The sequence below is a fragment of the Protopterus annectens genome, chromosome 6.part0 (assembly GCF_019279795.1).
Source record: "Protopterus annectens isolate FY-2018-M chromosome 6.part0, PAN1.0, whole genome shotgun sequence".
NCBI classification, from domain to species: Eukaryota; Metazoa; Chordata; order Ceratodontiformes; family Protopteridae; genus Protopterus; species Protopterus annectens.
Window position 1 is genome coordinate 773,517,814 of NC_056737.1, and position 18,225 is coordinate 773,536,038.

The 18,225-nt window shown below is 40.6% G+C and overlaps 1 protein-coding gene across 1 annotated transcript in view; it reads left to right on the forward strand.

Moving 5' to 3' along the window:
• KIAA0586 (KIAA0586 ortholog) overlaps positions 1-18,225 on the forward strand; it is a 4,394,667-nt gene that overhangs the window by 3,889,577 nt on the left and 486,865 nt on the right. The window contains exon 27 of the mRNA XM_044074450.1: positions 14,240-14,420. Coding sequence (XP_043930385.1) covers positions 14,240-14,420 — 181 coding nt within the window. The remainder of the gene's footprint in view (positions 1-14,239; positions 14,421-18,225) is intronic.

An 18,225-nucleotide genomic window follows, 5' to 3' on the forward strand; every position in this document is an offset into this window, starting at 1 on the left:
CCTATCTGATAATTTCTGATTGAGTAGAAGAACCACGCAGGTGTGTCCTCGTTCCCCTTTGTTATTTGCACTATATTTATAACCATTGCCAAAGAAAATAAGAAACTCAGAAATTCAAGGATATAGTTGGCATGGTAGTCAAGAAAAGCTGGCTGTATTTGCAGATGATATTTTTTGTACCTGATAAAACCAGAAAAGGAAATTTTTAGTGTTGTGGAACATTTTGAAACAATTTCATATCTTTTCGGGATACAAAATTAATGAAACTAAAACAAAGGCAATAGCTATAAATTACGTACCTACACATGAATTGGTTCAGTAATATCCATATTTATGGGGACATAATAAAATGAAGTACTTAGGAGTAGGGATTAAAAGGGATTCTGGTGTGGCAGCTAAGGATATATGGGAAGAGACTAAACAAAAGATAATACAAAAGCAGAAATTAGAAGCTCTGTTATATGGATATGGATAGCAAGATACAAGTAGTTAAAATGTTTTTAGTCCCTTTAGTTCTATACACAGGTTGTGCATATTTTTTATCAACTACAGGAGAAGTTTTGGATATCAATTAATAAAGTGCTGAAGGATTTTATCTGGGAGGGGAAGACGGCAAGAGTCAAGTGGGATAAGCTGAGTCTTCCAGTTGAACAGGGCAGTTTGGATTAACTGATTTGAATGGGTATTTCAGTGCTACACATTTAAGACTCATATACATAGCACAAGCAGAATGCTATAATTCAAAGTGGAGAGAGATGATGATGAAATGTGGGAAGGTCAAGAAACAAGGATAGACTGGGATTTTGGATGTAGAACATTAAGGAGAACAACAGTAATTATACAGAATATTATATTCATAAAGTAGCAGAAAGTTTTCTAAGATCTAAGCCAACATTGGAGTGGAGAAAGGAGATTCTGCAGATAGGGATGACTGCAATTTGAAATACAGGCAATAGGGGGCTGGAATTTATTGGAGAAAACTGAGAAAAGAATGATGGTATTGGGAACAAATTATTAGAGAGGAAAAGTTAATAGAATGAGAAGAGGCCAATAATTTATTTGGACTGCATCCTAGAGATTCCCTTCCCTATCAAGGATTGATATCAGAGTATAGGCAAAGAGAAAGAAATAGGAAGATCATAAGCTAAAAAAAGAGCACTGGTAAGAGTTTTGGTAGAATCTAGAACAGAAGCTGCTGTTAAAAATGAATAATTACTGGAGCATACAAAATATTGCATGATAACTATAAGAATCAAACAGAGGAGGTTAGAAAAGATTGGGAAGAGAGATTGGATAAGCAGTTCACAAAGAAACAATGTGGGAATATATGTATGTCTACCAAATATGCAACAAAGTCTAGAATATTTAGGATTTTGCTTGGAAGCATTTACACAGGTATTTTTTAATCCCAAGCAGACTCCAAAGAATTTTTCCTCAGGTAGACAGCAAATGTTAGAGGTGTGACGTGGAAAAAAGTGGTAATTGGGAACATATTTTCTGGAACTGGAATGAGTTAACAGACTTTATAGAGTCCCTGCAGACTTCTCTGTCAGAGATACTGAATGAGAAAAATGGTGTAACTAAGGAAGTGATTTTTTTGAGCTATGATACAGAATTGGAATTGCCATAGTAAGGCCTTGCTGAGTTTAATTATGGTAGCTGCCAAAAGAGCAATTACTAGGAAATGGAAATCAAAGTCTAGACTAACTTTGCTGGAAATAGTGAATATAGTGACAGAGGTAAAACAACTGAAATTGGGATATGTAGAAAAGGGTAGCAGCAAATTACATAGAAAAATGGGAATTGTGGGAACAATAAATGCAGAGGAGGAATGAGGTTTAAAAGAAGGCAGGGTATGAATGTGCTCTGTAATGTTTGACTGACATTGACTGGACAGATTATAGGTGATGTATAATGTTTATAACTAAAATTGTTGATACGGTTTGTTTTCCTTTATATAATTGTATGATTGCCTGTGTCATACGTGATAATGTAATAAAGATGCTTCTTGCTTAAAAAAAAAACTATTAGGGCATTTATTTATTTTTGTTTGCTTCTTCATATTCAGGTGAGTGAGTCGGTGCAAGAACCTTTTCAGCCACTTCCCATGCCATATGGCAGAGGAAGCAAATGTTACAGATGTCAAACAGTTAAAAATATAACAGACTGTAGTAAAAATGCATACAGAATGTCAGATGCAGTATTATATTATTATATTTTATAATACCTGTAGCAATTTGTACAAGTAGTTGAACAAAAAGAGAACATGTAGTATTTAGCACTGTAGCAAATACTTTCAGCTACAGTACCAATTGAACCACACATATGCAACATTAACATCATTAGAAACAGGAAATGGAAACATATTGTGTGAGAAGACATTGGCTTAAAAGTACATTGAGAGCTTTGAGGGAGGAGAGTTCTGAGCTATCTATCATCTGTAAAATAGATGCATTTGTATTCTTGAGAAGGGTTAGATTTCAGCTTTTTATAAAACAATAACAGGTTGAATAATGTCATGATACAATTTCATAGTCTATTCTAGCTTATGGGAGCTAGTTTGTTGAAGAATGTTGCACAGATTGCTAGGCTATGCTCAATTATGTGTAGTTTTAGACTGTTACTAGTATGTAGACAGTAACATGCACTATAAACCGATAAGGTGCTTGCTAGTTGTGGGGAGTATCTGTCTGTTAGTAATTTAAATGCAAATATGTGAAGCAAGTACTTGATTCTAGCAGTAACTGGCAGTCATTTTGCCTTTTGTACTAAAAGACAGTGATGTTCTGTGAGTTTGGCAAGGTTTATGAATCTGAAAAATGTTATATTGTGTTTATAGCTGCATCATATTTTGGCCTGATTGGGGAATTTAATGGGTAAGGCATATTCATTTTTGACATAAGGACATTGATTGCAATAGCAATTCATGCTTTCATTGTGAGTAAGTGTTGTATACTGTAGGCCAACTTGAGTTGATGTAAAGCTTTAGTAGTAGTAGTGTGTTCCCTATGGAAAGTGAAGCATCCATAAGAATATCAAGATATTTTTGCTATCTTGTGTAAGAGATTAATGTTTGGGCTGATCAACAATACATTGAACTGAGATTCTAATACTTTAGAGGTGTCAAAAATATAGCAGTGGATTTAATTGTGTTTATAATCAATTTATTAGTGGCAGTCTAATACCAGTTCAAAGGAATTGTCTAGTCTTTATCTTTTCTATACAGACCTCAGTTTGGGATGAGTAATCCATGCACTTTTGGAAAGGAGAGGTAGACATGAGTATTAACACATCTATGATACTTAAGTCTGTCCAGAAAACCAACACATCAAATGGAAGCATATGCACAGTAAATAAAACTAGACCTGGGACAGAACCCTGTATGTCCCCACAGATAGAGGAGGTAGATGTCAACTGCAGAGACGATTGTATATTATCTCATTACAACACAAACCTTTAGCATCATTACATTATATAGAATTATTTTAAAGTGCATTGCTTTTATGTTTGTTTTAATAGCATAGTAATGCTCATTTATTCTCATATATAGTTTTCTTAATGTCTTACTCAAATAGTGGAAGTAAACTAGACACGCACCCATAATGAAGACTCCGAAGTACATCTTCAGGTGCTGTAAAAGGATCAGATGGTTCAAAAACAAACAGGATGAAATAAAAGTCATTGACGTTTTGTTGTTAAAAGATCATTAACCATTTAAGTAAGGATTATTTCAGTGCTGTGATAAACTTGAAACCTTGATTGAAACAGCAGCAGAATTCATAAGCATTAAGAAAAGTTCAGAGTTGCTTGTATCCCACCTACTGTATAACCTTCCCAATGAAAGGAAGAGTAGAGACAGAGCAGTAACTTATCCAATAAGGCCTGGATCTAATGAATTTTTGAGGGTTGATGTGAATCATGGCAAGGTTAGCCATATGGTGATGTGAACACTGGCACAAGATATTAGTCACTGTTGATGAGACATTCCAACCCCATGTACGAAAACAGGGAAACAAGGTTTATGGATGGATGGAAGTAATCAGCCTCCTTAAGGTCCAGTCCACATTTAGTATAATGCAGACTTGAAATTAGCTGCATGAACTCCAGTAAGTTAAAATAATCTAACATGTCTCAAATTTAATCTGGCAAATCTCTGTCATGGGCAAGGGTAAGCCCACTGTGCACTTCCAAAAGTAGCCTCCCTCCCCCACCCAATCTGGTCCATTTTGTCTGTGAAGAATTGAGTAGCTAGTTCACTGTCATTTGAAATAAAGTCCTTCTCAGTGATCAGATGAACTGGACTGCACAACCTGTCCACGATTTGGAAAGCCATATCTGGTTAATTCCTCACAGCGGTCATCTCCCAGGATAAGTAAAGTCTGTTTTTATTGGGGATTTCCAACTGGTACCCTAGAGTAGTAGGTTTCAGTACCAATTTGCCATCAAGAAATCTACTATGTCTGTGCCAGTATTTTATCTTCTGCCTTGTCCAGCACTTAGAACAGAGCTTAGAATCATGCCACTACTCCATGATAGTAATTGGAACTGCTTTGAAAAGAGCTTAGAATCATACCACTACTCCCCCTGATAGTAACTGAAACAGGGTGTAAGTCACAGGGACAGACTGATCAAGAATCACAGCTGCAGAACTTGTTATATTCTCTGACTAGTGATGCAGTTCTGGAGAACCTTTCGAGGATAGGAGATGAGAGAGTGTTGTTAATTTTAGATATATCTGTGTGCTCAACCAGCTCAACATGTTTGTGTGTTTTGAGGGGGGGGGGATGAGTACACCAGGTCAATTTAAGGCGGAATCTGAATAGATGGTGGTCAGGCAGATGAATTAGTTCAACCCCCAGGCCCAATGTGACAGTCCTAAATTGAAATACCAACTCAAAAGAGTCTCTAAACACATGGGTAGCAGAGGGATTAACCAGAAGGAATTCAAAGCCCTTCATAGTGGCAGCAGATTCTTTAGCAAGAGGATTTGCCGATGTTAAAGTTACCTAGCATTAACACCAGTTCAGGTAAGCCAACACTGAGCTGATGAAGCAAACCTTAAAATCCTGAAAAAAAGGCCTTCACGCTACCAGGTAGATCGTAAATGAGAGGAAACCTTTGTTTTGTTCCTTACATATACTTCGTACTAGTGTTGCCACATTTGCAGTGTTAAGTAGCTAAGATTCCTAGAAGCATGAGGGCTACCATTTGGAGTTAGAAGTTTAAATCGAGTCAAGTCTCTGTCAAAAATGCCAGTTTAATAACATACATCTAGGTAGTGATAATGCCAGTCTTGTTGCAGACAGAGCTGGAGTTCAAGTATAACATTGTATGTTAAGTTGTCCATCTCGCCTTCATTCTTGCTGGATGGGTTTGGAGCCGACCTCGGCTCCGACTCGGCCACTCTAAAAGCTCGAGAGTTGGTTCCACCGGCTCGAGGCTCCCCTTATATCCCATAATGCTAGGCGGTATTACCTCAGATCTCGTTTGCCGCTACAGCGATCGAGGTGTTTGGTTTCTACCGGCTTCAGGTCAGTTATTATAGAGTAATCTATAGTCTATTTAACTCCTTTAATTTAACCTATTATAGTTATTTCCCTTAATTTAGTGGATTTAGACCCCTTTCCCTTCTGTTATCGACCCTTTTTTCCACTAAGAACTTATAAGTTCTTCCCTCAGACCTTCGGGCCCTTCCATTCCCTTAGTGGAGTGTATGTGTTTTTTGTTAGGGATCTAAAAAACTTCTGTAAAGTGTAATTCTTTTAGTTAAACTTGTGTAAAGTGTAATCGGTGTGCTTGAGTGTATGCGTGGTTACACTTTCCTTGACAATGTCTAAGGACTCAAAGGTCTCAGGCTTCAAGAAGTGTGACTCGTGCTGTCAGAAAATGTCTCTGACAGACGGTCACACTTCTTGTGTGTACTGCCTGGGACCTTTACACCTGCAGGACTCTTGTGCTGTATGCCATGGCTTCAGCCCTAGAGTCCTGCAGGAAAGAAAAAATAAACTCATTTTAAGAGGTTTGCTTAAGCCTGAGGGTTCCCTTACTGCTATTTCGGGCAAACCCTCTAAGGCTTCTAGGTCCTCGACTCCAGCTTCTGAGGCCTAAGGCTTTGAAACCTCCTGCTACATCGGCTCCGGCTGGAGCCGATGAGTCTCAGACTGCAGCTTCTGTGGTTTCCTCGGCTCCGGCTGGAGCCGAGGCATTGGAAATTCCTGTGTCGGCTCCGATCAGACCATCGGAGCCGACATCTAGAAAGAGGTCTAGGTCACCGTCCCTTGGCTCCGTTCATTCGGCTCCAGCATCTCCCTTGCTGTCTGAACGGAGCCATAGATCTCACTCCTCTAGGTCATCGAGGCTTTCGGATCATAACCTTCAGAGGGTAGTGAGTCGACTTCTTAAGTCCGAGGCACTGGCCCAAATGCTTCAGAGCCCGACTCATCAGTCGATGCTTGACCCTGTCCCTCAAAATGTTCCTCCTCCGACTCCTTTGAGCTCGGAGCCAGGGCGTTTCGGAACCGAGACTGTGGTAGCGTCAGAGCCGATACAATTGTCTTCGGCTCCGTCGTCGGCTCCGATTTCTTCCTTGGAAGAATCTCGGCGCCGGACTTCCCTCGTCGCCTCCGAGGGGGTGAGTGGCATCGGACCCTTGTCCGACCCCGCTCTCCCTCTCGGTGCCTCGGCGCTGGTGAGTTCGGCTCCGACATCGGCCTCGGAGCCATCACTGTCTGTGCCGAGGGGGATTCTCAGCTTTTCGGAGCGGGGACCTCTGGCTCTGCCTGACAGGGGTGCGTTCGAGGTCATGCGGAGTGTGTTGGAACCTGGTTCAACTCCACAGTCGGCTCCGTCCGCCCCTCCCTCTTCGGTGCCTCAGGTTATGTCTACTCACTCCCTCATCCCAGACCGCAGAGAGCCAGCTCCTCAAGAATCCCCTGTGGGGATCTCATCCTCTTTCGAGGCCTCTCCTGAATTGGCAGGGGAGCCCCCTAGGAAGAGAAAGTGTAAGAGGAAGCACATAGACTCACCTGAGTCTGTCACCTCTGACACAGATTTAGAGGATTCCGAGGGTTCCCCCTGTTCCCCTTCTGAAGATGTCTCCTTTGCAGACATTCTAGAAATCCTGAAACAGAGGGGAAATTGGCCAGCCCTTAACCCTTCGGAGGATGAATCTGTGTATCTTGAGGCGTTGGCTCTCGCCCTTCCACCTCCTGGGTGTCCCCTTGACCCCCTCATGCAGGTGGTAGCAAAAGGCTTGGACGGCTCCTGACTCAGTGGACCCCACCCCAGGAGACCTTCAAAGTTTATCACAGCACCAGCAGATAAACAATTTCTGACCAAGGGAGTTTCTGTGGATGCTATGGTGGTAGCTGCTGCCACTAAGAAGGAACTAGCTGATCCTTCGGTGCCTGTCCATCCTCCTAACAAGGAATCTAGGTCTATGGACAGGTACGGGAAGCGGATGTTTTCGTCAGCGACCTTTGCTATGCGTTCGCTGAACTACTATGCCATTTCACTCGTCTTCAAAGAGATTTGATCAAGGAAGCGAGTGACATGTTGAAGGATCCTACAGCTGTGGGTTTTCAGGACAAGATGAACACTCAGCTGGCTACCCTAAATTCTATAGCTAACTCCTCTATGCGCCTCCTTTCGTATGCGGCTGATGGAGCGAGCAGAGCCGCAGGGACAGGTGTGGCCTTACGCCGGCATGCCTGGATGCGGCTATGCAATTTTGCGGACTCCTTTAAAACGTCTTTCACTAATTCCCCGTTTGATGGATCATCTCTCTTTGGTCCTCAAGTGAAAGAAACCTTGACGAGGTGCGAGACGGATGGCAAAACTCTTTCTGCCGTCGGAGTCCATTTTTCTACTCCTTCTAGGCCTTACCCCAAAGGCCAGAAAAGTGGGAAAATGTGGTTCCGCAAACAATCTCAAGGGACTTTGCCTGACGCACAGAGTCGGTTCCCCTCCAGAGGCAGAGGGGGGAACAATAATGGTAGACGTCGCCCTAGAGGCAGGGGGGGTCCGCAGAACCAGGGCAATCGAGAAACCTTTTCCGATAAGCCCTTTCGACATCCCTGAGGTGTTGCCCGACTGTCCACCTTCGGAGGCAGTCGGGGGAAGATTGTCACTGTACCCAGAAGCCTGGCGATCCCTAACTCAAGACAAGTGGGTACAGTCCATCATTTCCGAAGGCTATTCCATTCCGTTCTTTCGTATTCCAAATCAATCAAAAAAATCCCTTCCAGATGTTCCACCCGCTCAAAGGGATCAAGCAGCGTTGGAAATTTCAAAGTTGCTTGCAAAAAGAGCCATTCAGCCAGTGCCAGCAGACCAGCAAGGATCCGGAATCTACTCCAAATTCTTTTTGGTTCCAAAGAAAACAGGGGACTGGAGACCCATTTTGGATCTCAGTATCTTGAACAAGTTGGTCAAGAAAACAAGATTTCGGATGGTCACGCTACAATCCATCCTACCCCTTTTGGGAAAGGAAAACTGGATGTGCTCTATAGATCTCCAGGATGCATACTATCATATAAAAATGAACAGACGCTCCAGGAGATTTCTCCGCTTCCGGCTCGGAACCAGTCACTTTCAATTCAGAGCCCTGCCCTTTGGTCTCACCACTGCCCCCTGGGTGTTTACCAAATGCATGGCAGTGGTAGCTTCTCACCTGAGACGTCAAGGATTCCAGGTGTTTCCATATTTGGACGACTGGCTCCTCACAGCTCCTACCAAGCATCTTCTTCTAATGGCCAGAGACTACACCTTTCGCATTTGTCAAAAGTTAGGCATATCAATAAATTGCGAAAAGTCTGTTTTGTCGCCTTGTCGTGCTATTACCTTCATAGGCGCAAATCTAGACACAGTCTACATGTCTGCGAGACTAACAGATCAAAGAATAGCAGACGTACGCAAAATGGTCTCCCTTCTCTTCCACAGCCACAGAGTCAAAGCCAGGTTAGTTCTGAAAGTACTGGGGATTATGGCGGCTGCTATCCCTCTTCTTCTATTAGCCAGATTCCACATGAGAATCCTTCAATGGATGCTCTTCACACAATGGTCATACCAGCAACTTCCGATGTCCCACACCATTATGATTACGCAAGCATGCAAGAATCATCTTCTTTGGTGGATGTCTTCCCCTCAGCTCTCCCTGGGAAGACCCTTTGTTCCTTCCCCTCCGGTTGCTACTCTGACAACGGACGCCTCCCTGATCAGGTGGGGGGGCATTATCAGGGCAGAACTGTCCAGGGCATATGGCAACCAGACGAATGCCACTTGCATATAAATGTTCTAGAGATGAGAGCAGTGCTTTTAGCGTTGCAAGCCCTTCAAGACTCTCTTCCCTTGGGAACGATAGCAATCCAGACGGACAACATGTCTGTAGTGTGGTATATCAACAAACAAGGTGGAACCAGGTCCTATCCCCTATGTCGAGAAGCACTCAGACTGTGGCAATGGGCGATTTCTTCTCAGCGGTTTCTGATAGCAACGCACATCCCCGGGAAGTCCAATCAAATCGCGGACAAGTTGAGCAGAGCTATCCTCATGCCTCACGAGTGGTCTCTGAAAGATTCTATTGTGGAGAAAATTTTTCTCAAGTGGGGTCAGCCTTGCTGCGACCTTTTTGCTACTCCCCAAAACAGCAAGTGCAGAGATTATTTCACCCTATTCCCGTTACCAGGCCAGTCCAGCAGAGACGCTCTAGTCCAAGTTTGGCCGGGGGACTTCTGTATGCATTTCCTCCCTTCCCACTAATCTCTCAAGTGATACAGAAAGCTATCGCTCAGAAGGCCTCTCTGATCCTCATTGCTCCTTACTGGCCTCGACAGGTTTGGTTCCCCTTTCTACATCAATTTCTGTTGGAGCAACCTTGGCATCTGGACCTAGTTCCAGATCTTTTGATCCATCAATCGGGTCAGTTACATCGCCCTCCCTCTCTGAACCTCACTGCTTGGTTCCTCCAATTCCAACCTTAGCCAGGCTTGCTCAAATATCTCAATCTGTTCGAGATATTTTGATAGCTTCCCATAAATCTTCCACTCGGAAGATTTATCTTAGTAAGTGGAAACGTTTCGCCTATTGGGCTCAAGGAAGGGACATAGATCCTTTCACTGCTTCCATCCAGATAGTCCTTGATTTTCTAGCTGAACTCTTCCATGCAGGTTCATCTCCTTCTACTCTTAAAGTTCAATTGGCAGCTATTTCTAACTTTCATGTGGGCATTTCAGATTCTGCCATCATGTCTCACAGGCTTTGCAAAGCCTTTTTGAAGGGAGTTTTTCTTCTCAGACCTCCTATAAGAAATCCTCCTCCTTCTTGGGACCTTAATTTAGTTCTCACATCTTTGATTCTTCCCCCTTTCCAACCTGCAGCTTCCTACTCATTGAAATTGCTATCCTGGAAGACTCTCTTTCTGGTAGCTATTACTTCAGCTAGAAGGGTCTCAGAACTTCATGCACTCAGCAGTCGACCTCCGTATCTATTGTTTCATAAAGACAGAGTATCCTTACGAACCAATCCATCCTTTTTACCTAAAGTAGCCTCTGCGTCTAACCTAAATCAAACCATTGACCTCCCTGTGTTTTTTCCTAATTTTTCTAACAGGTCTGAACAAAAATTCCATTGGTTAGATGTTCATCGTCAGTTAAGGTATTATTTGGATAGAACCAAACAGATCAGGAAAACTGACCAATTGTTTGTCTCTTATGCAGAAGGCAGAAAGGGACTTTCAGTTTCGAAGGTATCACTCTCCAGATGGCTAACATCTCTGATTTCCTTTGTTTACGAAATTAGACACCGAAAGCTGCCTAGCAAACCTAAGGCCCACTCCACCAGAGCTTTGGCTACTTCTATAGCCTTCCAAGACAGACTGCCTATTGACACCATTTGTGCAGCGGCTACTTGGGCTACTCCTCACACTTTCATTTCTCATTATAAGTTGGATTTAGCTTCTAGACATAGAGCTAACTTTGGTTCCACTGTTCTCAAGAGTCTGTTCCGATAGGCCACCCGGGACAAGGTGCTAGGGACGCGGTCCCATCCAGCAAGAATGAAGGCGAGATGGACAACTTAACATATAGAAGTTATGTTCTTACCATAACGTTCCATGTTAGTTGTCTTCTTCTCGCCTTCTTTCTTAAGGCCCCACCTCCTTCCCCTAGCCTGGACAGACCTAGAGGAGTTTGATTGTGACCTCTTTTTCTATCACCTCTATTGTATATAGGTATATGCTATACTTTGCATATATTCCTTTCATCAGGGTTCAGGTCACCTTCTTCCCTTCCTTTTATAGAGGTGGGTTTTTCCCTTTTCCAGTGGTTCTGGAGTTACCTTTTGGCTGGGCCTAGCTTACAAACAAGATCTGAGGTAATACCGCCTAGCATTGTGGGATATAAGGGGAGCCTCAAGCCGGTGGAACCAACTCTCGAGCTTTTAGAGTGGACGAGTCGGAGTCGAGGTCGGCTCCGAACCCATCCAGCAAGAAAGAAGGCGAGAAGAAGACAACTAACATGGAATGTTATGGTAAGAACATAACTTCTCTTTATTGCACCATAGTTCTACAAGTTGGTTTGGTAAGTTTTGGGTGTCGTTCAGGCTCCCTGGGTATCACATTAACCGAGGCAACCATAAACATGAATATGATTTTGCCTCTGGTTGATAAGTGGCTACTCTAACTGAGATCAGTGGATGTCACTCAGATTGTAAGAGGCTACAGTAACTGTGTCCCACTTCCTCTTGTGGCTCCAATGGATCCCCAGCTGACAACATAGTTTGAATACATCAACTGGGATCCATGGAGGTGTAAGGATGGAGTGAATGCAGAAGACACCTATTATAGACACAGCCCCATTAGAAGCATCAAGATTTATAGGAGTAAATGCTAAAATAAAAACCTAGATGCTGGTAGATTATAGTGGCCATACTAAGCTAATCTATTATGTGCTGTCAGCAGGAATATTTAAATAAAGTGCAGTTATAGCCTGTCACATTCCACAGTAATCACAGTGTTAAAGTTCAATCAGAATACACTAGTTCCAGCACAGGAGGAGTCGTACAGTTTAAATAAAAGAGTATAGGTCAATCCAAGCTCAGAAACTAACAAAACATGCTCACTGAGATCAACAGAAAACAGCTCCTGAAGCTCTACTTGGGCAGTGTTGAGGCCAGAAAGTTTCTAATCCAAATTATGCTGGTTAAGGCTCCAGTAATGCTGTATAATTCCCAGCAATGTGTCCAGAAGCACAAAAGACGTAAGAGCCCACAAATCATGAACAGAGTATCACTGCAAGTGCAGTACTGTGGATCACAGGATACACAACTGGTTATTCAAAGGCACATCGTCGACATCAGGAACAGACCCATTAAAAATTGCAACCCAAGACATTTGAAAAGAAGACACCAATACTTTTAATCCAAGAGAGCATGAGTTGCCTCATCTTAATTTTCCAGCACTGTACAAAAAAAAAAAAAAAAAAAAAAGTAGCCAAGTAAAGAAAAAAAGTCAGACAGCACTTTTTGCTAGGGACTGCACATCAAACAAAGCAGTGAATGTAGTCCCAAACAACAAGTGGTAAGCAATGCAAGTTACTTAACCCATGTGTTACTTAAACTGTTCATAATAATGCAATGAAGGTCTAATTTTCAAGCCTGAAACAGCCAAGTGTCAAGTTGTGCAGATTAACATGAAGAAACATTTCATAATCGGTAACAAATGGCAGTAACATAGACTGATAAAAGGTCGATGCAAGGAGAGACTCACGTAGCCAACTAGCCAAATGGAACAGCTAGCAAACTAACCATAAACAAAGAAGCCTGGATTTGTCTCTACCACTCATCTAATATCTAATAAATGTTCACAAATTCTTTCCTTCAGTTTTCTATTTGTCTTCCCTATATAGAATGCTAGGCATTTATCACAAAAAGCGGTATAAACAATGTTTTCAGAACCACAGTCCACAAATGCTGTGAAGTAAAAGTTGTTTTTAGTAATAAGGTAGACACAACTCTTAGATGAGTAAATATATTTATAGAAAGTACATTTCAGACATTTAAAACTACCAGTGTTCTGGTAGTGTTTGTTTTTCACATTCTTTTGTTCTTTAAAGCAGGGGATTTTTCTTCAGATTTCTTTTCTTTTTTTTGTATCAAAAATTGGGAGCATACATACAGTCCAGCCCAAACCCTCTAATTTCTACATCTCTCATATAATTATTTTAGGTTAAAATAATCTAATAATATCCTTACTGTTATCCCTATTTGTAGCTGTTTGCTTATTGCCTGAAAATATAGGGGAATGAACAGTGACCCTGCCCTTTATCACCATGTTCCTTATATCACTAATTTCATTTTTATGGTATCCACATTCTAAAAATTGTTTTACCTGTGTCTAATTAAGAATTTAAAATCTGTTTGCTGCTGTTCAGTCTCAGTGTTCTTAACATCTGTCCTTTTACAATATTTTTAATTGTAAAAGAGGGGTGCATGCTTCTTTGATGCAAGTATGTGTCCCTACTCACTTCTCTGTAGACTGTCATATCTATAATTCCAGTATGTGTTTTACATAGCTAAACATCTAAAAAATTAATGATACAGTCTGAGGAACACATTTTGAAGCTTAAAAAAATCTATGGTGTGCATAATGCAATTAATTAAATTATTCCTGTGCAATAAAGTACCACCCCATAACAGAAACACATAATTATCAAATCTTTTATGAAATAAAATGTATTCATAAAGCATTATGTTACTAATAAATATAAACTCAAATAGCTTTTAAAATTGGTTTTGATACTGTTCTGTTTTTATGCCTGATGAAGCACTGTATGAAAGCTTGACTAGCATTTAATAAACCTGTTATACTGCTGTAATCATGAGCCAGCATTTTTCTCTTGCTTTTACCAGCTTGTGTTCCTGGCTTGGTTTGCATGTTTGAGTCCTTTTTTTCCTGGTACATTGTAAAATTTTGCCAGTTCCTTCTTTGTAGTATAGGTGATTTATGGAAGCCAAAATGAGTGATGTTCCTCAGAATATGTGATGCACGAAAATACTTTTTTTCCCCCTCAACTCAAGATGCAATAACGGACATAAGACACTAGAGGTCAATATTGAACAAAAAATGCATTGAAAGGCAGTAGAGTTTGTAGCTAAGTCACTTATTTTACTAGAATCAGATGAAGGCATACATTTTCCCCTGAAAAGTTGGGTTTTACAGTATTTCCAATTGTCTTTACTGCAGAGTTCTGATGAGGAGTGCAGTGGAGGAGAGATTAGCGAAGGGCAAAGACCCCAGATGACTGTCGCAGCCGAATTTATCATGACTGGACATTCTGTTTATATGGATCAACCAGCACTGAGTGGCCTTAGAAATGAACGCAGAAGACATACACCATCTCCAGAGCAGCTGAACAGAACCACAGGTATTTTGTGAAACTAGACTTCTTTCCGTATTACCTATTTATATTTCTGGAGTGATGGCATCTAAAAGAGATGGGCTGATTTTTTTTATTTCTTTTTCCTGTTCCCTTTATTTTGCTTCTTCCGGTTCTCTGTACATTCTACTGGATCTTCTCTGTATGTGTCTTAGTTTGGAGTGTTATCTCCTATATGCTGTCTCTGTCTTTCCTTTATATAAAACTTTGCCACAGTTAGATCCATGTACAATATCCTACTGGGTTCCAAACAAACTTTTACTAGCATCCTTGTTTGTCGTGAGGTCCCAGAAAAACTGCAGACCGTGGAAGGGGTAACTGCATCACAGCCGATGGTGTTTTTTTTTTAAATGGTTTAGTTTCTTCTATTTTACAGATCACTACTGATTGTTTACAGTGTTTATATGATTGTTGATACTTCTTTCAGGGCTACGGCCACTGGTACTGTTTTGAGGAGGTTTGCCTGGCTGTATTGCAGGAACCTCCCAAGTGATGTGAAAAGTGAGATTTTAAACTCTCCTTTGGATAGAGATTTGGTTTTGGTCCTTCTGCTTCTGAGGTTGTCAAGAAGTGTGATGAGAGGGGTAAGCTAATCCAAGGAATCTTTTAAGATTTTTTTCATTCCGCCTTTTCAAAATTTTCCTAGGGATTCTCTAAGCCCTCATCCAGATTTGGCAAGAAACAAAAGTCTCAGCAAAGGCTGGTAAAGAAATGTTTAAGAAGAAATGGCAAGGGGGCTCCAAAAAAATTCATGAATCCCCCAAAACCAAGGATGGTCTAAAAAATCAGAATGACTTTTTAAAGGACCTTGTACCTCTCACCCAACCTAGAAGTTCCTTTTCCCTTCCAGAAAGTCTAAGTCTTCACTTTTCTATTTGGCAAAAGACAAATGGGTTCTGAAGATTATTCATCAAGGTTACATATGGCAGTGGGAGGAAATTCCTTCTTTCCAGGGGGTAATTTTTCATCCTCCAGACCATGTTTGTCTGTTTCCTCATGTCCTTCAACACATGTTTTCTCAGGAGGGATATAGCCAATTCCTCCTTCCTAGGCTGGAAAAGGTTTTTGTTCAGGGGTGTTTTAGTGCCTGTTCTGGATCTTTCTTTTCTAAACCTATTTGTGATTGTGCCCAAGTTCAAAATGTTGTCACTTAACAACATGCAATTCCTTCTTCTTCATTTTAGTTTCCCTGTAACACTAGATTTAAAAGATAAAAATGTCAATAAAGAGCCTGTGCGAAGTAAACGCTCCCAAAGAACAAGCCAAAAACAATGATAATAAACCAATAAGTAACAGTGGGAGCAAACCACAGTAGATGTATAACAAGTTCATCAAATGGCCGCAAAACTTCAGTAGTCAAAGTAATACGATGTAATCCAAAAATGAAAGACTCATTCAGCTCGAGGACCAGCTTTAATAGCAGAAATACAGGTTAGTGCTTTCACCATATGGCTTCTTCAGACATTTACACTCTAATTAATACAGCTGAGTTTAAATACATGTAGTGGCGGGAAACAAGTTTCCATTAAAGTGCTAGAGCTCTTAAAAATAACTATATAAGAAATAATAGCATTCAATCTAAAACTTCACATTTACAAATCTATATAAAAAAGCAGAAAAAAACATACATAAATAATTATCATAGTGTCAGTATATTAATAATATATATGTAATTAAATAAATAAATCAATATATAAAAACATATATAAATTTCTATACCTGATGAGTAGATATAAAAAATAAAAAATATATAAAACATATAGATATATTTAATATTTCATTTATCAAAAGCACAATTGATCAAAAATATATATCTCTCAAAATTATGTCTTTAATCTCCTCGATCTAAGAAATGGCTTTACTGAAACCATACCATTGAGACCTGGGTAAACATCCGATCTCAATCTCATAATCCATATGGCCTCTCTGGTCTCAGTGTATGTCTTAATGTCACCTCCTCTAGATCCTGGACTTATTTTCTCTACTATCCTAAACCTAAAAGTATGCGTCTCATTGTTCTCCATTACATGTTTGGCTAATGCATTTGTTTTAGAATGTATTCTGATATTATACACATGTTCACGCATTCTATCTCTTAAACATCTATTAGTTTTCCCTATATAGAACGGGTGACATACTTCACATGTGGCCAAATAGACAACATCTGTAGACATACAGTTCCCTCTCACTCGAAACTCATAGGTCTTGGTCAAAACAGGATGTACAAAGGTAGGATCAGAGTCAGTTAAATGGCAGAAGTTACATCTACCACATATGGAAGTAGCAAATGACTGATTCATGCCCACATTCACTCTCTCTCCAGGATAACAAAGTAACCTCTTCAAGTTCTTTCTATTCCTGTAGATGAACCTAGGTGCTTCCCCTACTACTCCCTTCAACTGTGGATCCACTAATAGTACATCCCAATGTGCCCTAATCACATCTTTAATAGTACCTATGTCCTTGGTATAAGAAATCGAACATGCAACTCCAATTTGTGGCCTTCCTACTGGGCCCCCACTAAATGTGTGGCCATATACATCACTGGATTGACTTGAAAAATAGGGGGCTGCACATCCTTCTCTCAATTCATCAGCACTATCCATCCCCTTTAATATATCTCTGGTACTATAACCACGTGTCTTAAGCCTTTCACATAAATCACCTAACTCATTTTTGTAACCCAGGTCAGTTGGATTATATCTAGAAGCACGCATTGCCTGTCCTTTAATGATATTGTCATACACATATCCTGGATACATACTTAGCCTATGTAGTAGAACATTCTTATGACATGGCTTCCTATATATCCCAGTGTTTATTAAGCCATTATCAAGTCTTTCTACATAAACATCTAAGAATGCTAATCTCAACCTGGAGTATTCAAAACTAAATGTGAGATATCGTGTGAGAGAGTTCAACTCATCAATGAACATTTACAATTCATCAGATGTACCAGCCCATAAAAGGAACAGGTCATCTACAAATCGTCTATAAAAAGAAACTGATTTCTTAAAACTAGGCATTGAAAACATGAACCTATACTCCCATTCCGCCATGAACAGATTGGCGTAGCTATTGGCACAAGAAGTGCCCATAGCTACGCCATCTTTCTGGAGATAGAACCAGCCATCAAAATAAAACACATTAGATTCTAAAACTATCTCCAAAAATGACATCAACAAGTCAATCTTAGCTTCATCCATATCAGGCCATCTCCTCAAATAACTATCCACCATTTGGATCCCTTCAATATTAGGGATGACCGTAAATAATGAGTGTACATCCATTGTGACAAAAATATATTCAATATTCCCAGATATTCCCTTTGTGTAATCATAAAGGTCTAATAGGAACTGCTTCGTGTCTCTTAAAATAAATCTATTTGCATCCACCACTGGCCTTAATAGCTTTTCTATATATATAGATAAAGGCTCCATTGACCACCCTCTTCCTGCCACAATTGGTCTAAGCGGGGGATTTTCCCTATTCTTATGGACCTTGGGAAGTCCATGTATAATCGGAATTAAGGGATGTGTCACTTCAAGAAATTTATACAGTCGAAAGTCTGTCACCTTGCTCTTAAACAAATTCATCAGTGTATCTTTTATCCTGTCGATCATATTATTGATCGACTCTCTCTCTATGGACATATAAAAATTAGAATCATCTAACATCTCAGTCATACCTGTCTGATATCGCTGCATGTCCATGAGAACTATTCCACCTCCTTTATCAGCAGGCCTGACTGCTATAGAGCAATCATCACACAACCTATGCAGGGCTTGTCTCT